Source organism: Toxorhynchites rutilus, chromosome 2 (assembly GCF_029784135.1).
Source record: "Toxorhynchites rutilus septentrionalis strain SRP chromosome 2, ASM2978413v1, whole genome shotgun sequence".
NCBI lineage: Eukaryota > Metazoa > Arthropoda > Insecta > Diptera > Culicidae > Toxorhynchites > Toxorhynchites rutilus.
The window spans coordinates 4,588,948-4,598,034 of NC_073745.1; the positions used below are offsets into that span (position 1 = coordinate 4,588,948).

At 39.3% G+C, this 9,087-nt stretch overlaps 1 protein-coding gene across 1 annotated transcript; it reads right to left on the reverse strand.

Moving 5' to 3' along the window:
* Positions 1-370: 370 nt before the first annotated feature.
* On the reverse strand, positions 371-8,277 carry LOC129764267 (uncharacterized). The gene is made up of 2 exons (XM_055763188.1): positions 7,584-8,277; positions 371-429 (listed from the first exon to the last, which is right to left on the reverse strand). Exons 1-2 carry the CDS (start codon positions 8,275-8,277, stop codon positions 371-373), a joined length of 753 nt encoding a protein of 250 aa, XP_055619163.1.
* Positions 8,278-9,087: the final 810 nt, after the last annotated feature.

Sequence of the window (9,087 nt, forward strand, 5' to 3'; positions counted from 1 at the left end):
AATAAAGAAGGCTAAAATCGGACCATCCCTTCTTCGGGTTTTCCGCTTACGAACAGATTTGGCCTCCATTTCTATTTATATAGATAGATATAGGCTAACAGTACGAGGTTGAAGGGATGCTTAAGGACTAAAATGAAACGGTCTCCGTTATCGCTTGGATGTAGTCAATCTTAATATTACTCAAAGATGTTCAGTTAGGGCTTTGAGAATTAACTCATTGACGTTTGCTCAAAAGATACCCCTCTAGGAGTCTGTTTTGAGTAAATTAGCGACGCACATGTTGCCATCCGCACGTTTGCTAAAAAATGATTCGCTTGGCGCCGGCAGCGCTCATTCGGTTTACTTGGTTTGTCGCCGGCCGTTCTTGACATTATCGCAAAATTACAATCTCTTCGATAGTTCTCATAGGCTCTCGACTCTGTTCCCTCACTGTCATGAAATTTCGAATTATAATATAGTAAATGTATAGTATTGTAGTAAATGAATGCAATTTTTCATTTATCGTGAAGAATCGTATCGTCTCTTTTATGTGCAATGATGTCAGGACAAAAGTAATTATGTAATGTAATGTCTAATGGTATCTAACACAACATATGTCACAATAACGATTTTGAGCAATATGCGTTTGAAAACTCTTAATGAATCGTTATATTTTTCGTAGAGTGATCCCCCTATATAGAAATCAAAGACATAGTCCTATGTCAAAAATATTTTACTGATATGTCTGTAAATTTACAAACATATATTTGAATCTGGCATCTCTGGTGGTCTGAGAATTTATTGCAAGAAATCGCTTGAAAACATACATGAATTTGCTTGAAAATGAAGTGGATTGAGTCCGCACCACTTAGGTTTAGACTAGTGATATATTCATATGAAGAAATGTGATGAGATTTATAGAAATCGCATCAACCGTTTACACTAGCGTGAACTTCTATAATGAATATATTCATATCTTCGGTGAATTTATTCACCTGGAGTAGAACTGCATCCAACTTTAGATTTCTCACCAGTGAGAAATTATTATTGTGACACTTTTCTCATTAAAAATGAATAGGATTTTTAACACTAGCACCCCTATTCTGCATTTCGATCCATTTGAAATATTTCGAACAACTTGATAAAATTTCATTCTGTATTCCGTTCGAGTTGGTTTTGGATTTCTTTCGATCTGTTTCACTTTGGGTGCTCATACACTGTTTGACCGAAGCCAAATATTTGACCCATTTTGATAGATAAAATTTGGTCAACATGTACTGATCAAATATATTCTACACAAAACAAGACAAGCAAATATTCAATTATTGGATGCCTAAAATATTTTTTCAGTCTGTTGATCGAACCTGTCGGTACATGGTTAGGTTACCTCGAATATTTCAGTTGATTTTTTTCCATGTTCGGTGTTTGATATTGTTTACTACTGTTTAAAATTGAAGAGTGGCAAACAGAATAGTGTTTGTACAAATATCAAATCAAACCTTATCTGTCAAAAAATATCAAATATTTGACCTCCGGGCAAACAGTGTACGGCCACCTTTTGAACATTCAATGGGCAAAACGGTCGGAATAGGGCATCCGAAATTATAACTCGAACGAAAGGAAAATCTGTCGGAATACAGAATAGGGCTGTAGAACTACCGATAGTTTTTATATTCTTATTTTTACCAAAGCGGTTATTTTGACCAGTGCGATATTGAAAATTAAATATAAGATATAAAAATATAACAATCTCAAAGGAAATAATTTATATTCGGAAAAAGTCATAACATTATTAAAATTTTTAAGTTAAATTTCAAGATAAATTCTTGTGAACAAATGAAACAACCGGTCATTTTGACCTGTCGGTAGTTCTAGTGTTTAAGAGAATTCGATGGAATAAATGTAGAATTTATGTTTAATTGAACATCCTAAAGACAAACATGTAGCCAAGTGTGAACAAAATTAGATTGAATCGAGGATTCAAGTTTTACCAAGACAATGACCCTAAGCACAAGTCACATATAGTTCGCACATGGTTACATTATAATTGCTCAAAAGTTAATGATGCTGTGGGTCGGAAATGACGAGGAGCAAATAACGCGACGAAATAAATCAATTAAATTTAACTTTATTTCTGTACATGTGTTTACATACGTGAGGATACTTTTAGACTGACTTTGCTGCACTTGCAGTGCAGCCAGGTGCTAGGACGACTTATTGAATAGGGTCACCACATATGCCCCTCCAGTTACACTAAGAAACGAACTCTGTGTCCTGATTGTGTACTTACGGTTTTAGTGTCGTCCTGGGGATGACGCGAGATGCTTCCATCGCCTATGAACGCTGGTTTTACACGGTCGATGGATACGATATGCTTGTTTCCTCGAATTGAGATTTCGAAAAATTTTCCATTCCTTTTTAAAACCTCGTAAGGTCCCTCATATGGTTGTTGGAGCGGTAAGCGGAGCGAAGTCCTAGTAGTACTAAAGGAAGCCGATCATGCCAATTCCGCCCACCGGCACACATGAGGGATGCTTTTAGAGTTCGGTGAAATCTTTCGATAATTCCGTTGGACTGCGGGTGGTATGCAGTGGTACGTATATGATGTACACCAAGCAATCGCGTGAGATCCTTGAAAACCTCTGACTCAAACTGCCTCCCTTGGTCTGATGTGATCGTCTCTGGAGTCCCAAAACGAGCTATCCATCCTGCGTAGAGAGCTTTAGCGACGGTTGGCGCAGTCATTTCGCTAAGTGGAATCGCTTCCGCCCATCGCGAGTAACGGTCAATGATGGTCAACAAATAACGATTTCCACAAGAAGGAGCAAGTGGTCCAACGAGATCGATGTGCTACGGTGTGCCTTGTTACTTTTGATAATTGGCACTGCTGACATGTTCTCACGATTTGGTTGATATCTTTGTTCATGCCGGGCCAAATAAATCGAGCGGTGATCAACCTTCTTGTTGCACGAGCACCTGTATGAGCTAATCCATGAAGTTGAGTCATTACGCTGTTTCGATGGTTTTCTGGAACATAAGGACGAAGGTTTTTGTTAGTGGATACATCAACAACCAACGGTGAGCGCAGATGAGTAAATGTCCGAAGCTCGAGTTTTAAGGAAGAATTTTTCGACGACAGAATTTTTTTCAATTGTTGGTCATTTTGTTGATCTTTAGCGATCGCATCAAAATCGATCCCGGTTGTTACCGCATCAACTCGAGAAAAAACATCCGCAACGATGTTGTCTTTTCCACTTATGTGGCGAATGTCACTTGTGAATTCCGCTATGAATGCCAGATATCGCTCCTCGTGGCGGAGACGGCTACTCGGATTCGTGGTCAAAGCACAAGTCAGCGGGAAGTGATCAGTGAAAATGGTGAATTCTCGTCCTTCCACTAAATGCCGGAAGTATTTCACTGCTAGATGTGCAGCAGTTAATTCTCTACCAAAAGTAGAGTACTTTTTGACGTAGGACTACGTCTTTCATTTCTATACCGGGGTGTAAAACCAAAGTTTGGAGAACGAAAGCGTTACGCCGGAGACCGAGATTTTGAGCGTTAATAGCTCTTAAACAACTGAACGAAATGGTATGATAAACACTTCATTTGAAAGATAAAATATCTACGCGTCATATACTTGTTACTTTTTCATCCAAAAACTTGTTTCAATAGTCTTAAAATTGCTTTCAAAACAGGCTATTGAAATCACCAATCGGTATATAAGCGAGCGCCGCTCGTAAACCCACTCAGTTATGATTGAACAGCGATTGGAGCATGTTGTCGCTGTTGTTGTGAAGCTAATTTCGTTTATCATGAAAGCGCTGATGAACGGTGTCACCAAGAGCCTGTTTGTGCACCTAAGGCCAAAAGGGAATCCATCAGGAGGAGAGTGATGCCACGGTTCCGCTTGAAACATCGGAGCAGCCGCCACACACACACACACACACACATACACGCGCGGAATTCTCGTTGCTGAAAAATAATCTGCCAGTTCCCCTGGGAATTGAAAAATACATTCATGCGAAATAGTTTATTTTAATGTTTTCTATCCATATAACACTGCAACCAAATACATTTGGTTTTGTTATTTTTCAATCAATCACAATTAACAGGAAAGCTTCTGAATATTTTCTTCCCCATCAGTGGAAATTTTCGTATCCAATGTTGGATGCATAACATGAAAAACGGAAAATGTTTTACATCGCGAAAATCAAGTCATTTTCGAGCGATTATTTGCTTTCTACTCATATAATGCTGCGACCAAATACATTTCGTTTTGGATTTTTTCAATCAAGTACGATCAACGTAAGACCACGTCTTTCGGCAATTTATTAGAGGTGCATTGAATATTTAGGAATTCCCGCTCTACGCGCACTGGCAAACAATGTTTACTCAACAATTTCTCAAACTAGAAATGGGTGTTGTGAGAAAGGATTAGCGAACGCGAAAACGACAAACGGGAGAAAGATACGTTTGGAGGTTGAAGGAAATTGGCAGAAAACTTCTTCATTCTATCATTCAAATAATGTGATTCATACCACATCGTTTTGCCAGAAAGAGATTATTAATGCTCAAAGGAGGAATCGAGTCCTCCGAGGAAATTACCCAGCGCAAATTAGAGTCGACTATCGATTGCGGCATTCGTACACAAATAATTTTATAATGCAGTTTCACCAAAGTGATTTCTTCGGATATATTCACTACATCATGTCATGTATTTCATATTCTTCATTAAGAAATCCATATCCATGGCACCTATCGGTAACGAATTATCATCGACACCACGATTTTCGCTAAATGCTCCCTTCAGTTCGGCCTGTAAAAAACTTTTCTGAACTCTAATCCATCAAATTTGGAGCCCTGAAAAGGGCTGTTGATTATATGCTAAGCTAATATAGCACGCTCTCCTCGGATACGATGGGCCAGCTGGATGTCCTTGGGCATGATGTGACGCGTTTTGCATGGATAGCACACAAATTGGTATCTTCGAATAAGCCTCCTGCAGCGTCATAGCCGCGGAACTTTGGAAGCGCAAGTCGGTTTTGAAGTCCTGAGCAATTCCACGATCCACGATAATGAAAAATATGAAATATATGACATGATGTAGTGAATATATCCCCATATCGAAGAAATCACTTTGATGAAACTGTTTACCGTTTGTCGTTTTTAATTGTTGGGAAAGGGCATTATTTCTGCTGACTAAATTCCAAGAAAAAATCCATTCCTTCTTTAAGCGTGATTCATTCTGCTTCGGATCAACGGAACAGTATGATAATCATTTCATACAAAAGATAAAATGTCCAAGAGTTATATGATTGCTATTTATTGAGTCGAAAAATTGTTTCAATAGCTTAATGATAGCTTCGAAAACAGGTTATTGAAATCATTCGTATCCGTATGTAGCGCGCCCACTTGGAAACCCATTAATCTTATTGGAATGTGAGATGGGGAAGCTCATACTTACGTCTATGCATTATGCTGTACACTACAGACTTTTTTTCTCCGTACTGATTAAGAAGCCGACCGAACTATCGGTCGACAAGTCAGTCTGCAGTCGGCGAGGGCTCTTAATTTCGTTTTTGCAGGCCGAACCGAAAAAATTTCAGTCGAGTTAACTCTTTTTTACAGTAATGCTTTTGAATCCGGACACTTTGCATTACATTCAATATCATACCACAGCCATAACATTTTTTTCATGTTGAATTTATGCGATTAATAGTTGCTAATATAGTTACTGATAGTTTCTTGATAGTTACTTATCAATCGCATTAATTCAACATGCAGAAAATGTTGTGGCTGCGGTATGGTATTAAATGTAACGCAAAGTGTCCGGATTCAAATACATTACTGTATACTTACTTCGATGTTATTCGTTTCTCTCTCAGCCTAAGCTACGAATATAATAAAGAGGGTGGGGTTTACATTTTATACTTTTATGGTTTATAATATGATGCTTCCTTTGCTTTCGTTCATTTCTTACTCTACTCTCGCACCGTGACGACTCGTTTGTTTGAGACCAAGCAGATAGCAAGTTAGTCTTTCAGTGGTAAGGCACACGAAAGCAGCTCGGATAAGCGCACCAGCCGCAGGATAAGTGAAGAAGCCACATCGCTATCGACCGGGAACTTTGCGTGAAATTCATCGCTATCGGAAGTCGACCGAATTGCTGATCCGCAAGCTACCTATGCAGCATTTGGTTCGTGGAATTGCTCAGGACTTCAAAACAGACTTGCGCTTCCAAAGTTCCGCGGTTATGACGCTGCAGGAGGCTTATTCGAAGATACAAATTTGTGTGCTATCCACGCAAAACGCGTCACATCATGCCCAAGGACATTCAGCTGGCCCATCGAATCTAAGGAAAGGGTGCTATATTAGCTTAGCATATAATCAACGGCCCTTTTCAGGGCTCCAAATTTGATGGATTAGAGTTTAGAAAAGTTTTTTACAGGCCAAACTAAAACGAGAATTTTCGTTTGGATGCCATACAGCATCGAGAAAATTCCGGAAAGATCTAATCGTTGCTGAAAAATAATCTGCCAGTTCCCTGGGAATTGAAGAACACATCCATGCGAAAGAGTTTATTTTAATGTTTTCTAATTATATGGCGAAAACAGCGACCAACTACATTTTATTTCGTAATCTTTCAATCAAGTGTAATTAGCTGGAAAGCTTCTGAAGATTATTCTTTCCCATCAGTAGGATATTTTCGTATCCAATATTGGATGCATAACATGAAAAACGGAAAATGTTTCGTATCGCGAAAATTATATAATTTTCAATCGATTATTGCTCAGTCGCCGAAATTTTCATACTCAGAGAGTTCATTCTCCTCTAGTTTGCCTTCCAAATTGCCATCGTAAACCACACCTTCTCTCGATTCAATCACGCACGAAAAGCATACTGAAATGATATTCAACATCGTTACTGAACGAGCTGAACGGCGAGGGATCGAGGGATTCATTACCTGGCCTGACCTGACCTGAAATGCAATCAGTTTGTTTTAACTGTGAGGGAGCGCAGAAAAGCCGATGCTGATACTCTCGTGACCAAGAGAGTATCAGCATCGAAATACGATTCCTCGGGAAAACATAGAAGCAGCCGCCACACCCACACACATACACGCGCGCAACTCTTTTCATTTGCTGGTTATCGAGAGGAAACCTGGAAAGAAATGATCGTTGCTGAAAAATAATCTGCCAGTTTCCCTTGGAATTGAAAATTACATTCAAGCGAGTTTATTTTAATGTTTTCTATCCATATAATACTGCGACCACATACATTTGGTTTTGTGATTTGTCAATCAAGTGCAGTTAGCAGGAAAGCTTCTGAAGATTATTCTTCAGAACAAGGTTTTTTGTATCCAATATTGGATGCATAAAACCTTGAGTCTCCAACGTAACACTCTCGTTTTTTAAGTCACCCAAATATTTATTTATTCATTCATTCAGGATGGATTTAGATTCAACTTCAAACAAATGATCTCTAAATCAACGATAGTCCTACGTCACCCTTGCGGTTATACCATAGATATAACCCACTTCCTGTTTTTTGACGTGTGAATGAACAAGGCTCTCTGCAACGATCTGCTTGATTGCCATATTTACGGTGGTACCAGTAAACGTCTTCGCCACGGGGTCCCGAGTTTGAAGAAGATCTACTACGGTTTCGTACTGGGGTAGTCTTGAGGCGTCGAATTTCGGCTGTAAGAACTTCAATTTCTTCCTTCAGATTGGTGTAATCAGCATTCTGCCCAGTGGGTTGAGCTGGAATCTGAACAGCTGCGGTAGTGACCGTAGATGAATCGATCATTTTATCGGCCATTTCTGCTAGTTTCTGCAAACTTCCATCACTTATGCTCAGTACCACTCGAACATTTTGCGGCATCCTTTGGAGGAATAGCATCTTCATTAATGCATCGTCGACGTTCAATCCCGTGGAGCTTTCCTGCATCTTGGCGAGAAGATGTGTGGGTCGAAGATCACCCAAATCGCAAGAACCAAGTAATTGTTCGAGTCGCGCCTGTGGCGAAAGAGCAAAACGAGCAATCAGTCGATCTTTAACTGCATCGTATTTATTTTCAAGTGGAGGATTTGACACTAAGTCCGAGACGTGGCATATTACGGACTGATCTATTTTTGCAATGATGTGCCAAAATTTTGTTTCATCTTTCGTAACCTGTGCCAGATGGAATTGCGCCTCCGCCTGTGCGAACCACATGTGTGGATCGTTCTTCCAGAAAACTGGCAACTTAATTGCCACTGCTGCAATATTTTGCTGCGCTGGAGCTGAGTCCACCATTTTGTTTATTGCTTCGGATAAAAGCAAAATTATCCGATTGTCGATTTAGTTTTAGCGTTTTTTCGACTGGAGTCCGTTTCAATCACGTCGGGGTCACCAAATGTGGGTCGGAAATGACGAGGAGCAAATAACGCGACGAAATAAATCAATTAAATTTAACTTTATTTCTGTACATGTGTTTACATACGTGAGGATACTTTTAGACTGACTTTGCTGCACTTGCAGTGCAGCCAGGTGCTAGGACGACTTATTGAATAGGGTCACCACAATACCTTTCCCCAATCTCACAGCATCAATCCCAGTTAAAAAATATGGAAGTTATCTGTGTAGGAAATTAAGAAACTGTCAAGTTTCTAAAAACAACGATTTTAAAAACCAATTGATCAAAAAAATGGATGAATATTCCTTCCGAATACACAAAAAAAAACATATATAGTTATACCACATGGCTTGTAGGATAAGATAGATTACAGTAGAAACATAGCATAGATAGATATAAACTTTTATTGCCTTTTACATAGAATGTTTCCTTCGTAAACATTATTATCTCTCTTAGCCTACACATTCTGAGATAAGCAAAACCAGCACAAGCAGTTATCTCCCCTGCTGTGCCTTCTGAGTCAGGATGCACCAATGTAAAAGGAATGGAAATAAACTAGTATTATACGAGCATTTGGAAACGACGGTCTTGTCTGTGTAAAAGAAATCCCAGTCCGCGAATGACTGTATAATTGGCGCAGCCGTCCGGAATCGTGTGAAGTGACCGTGCGAGTGTTAAATAGTGGAAGTAATACGTTAAAAAAAAAAGCG

Coding starts and splice junctions, on each gene's coding strand:
- LOC129764267 (XM_055763188.1), bottom strand. CDS start 8,277: ATGGTGGACTCAGCTCCAGCGCAGCAAAATATTGCAGCAGTGGCAATT. Junction 430..7,583: donor AGACGTTTACTGGTACCACC/GTAAATATGGCA, acceptor ATTTCATGACAG/TGAGGGAACAGAGTCGAGAG.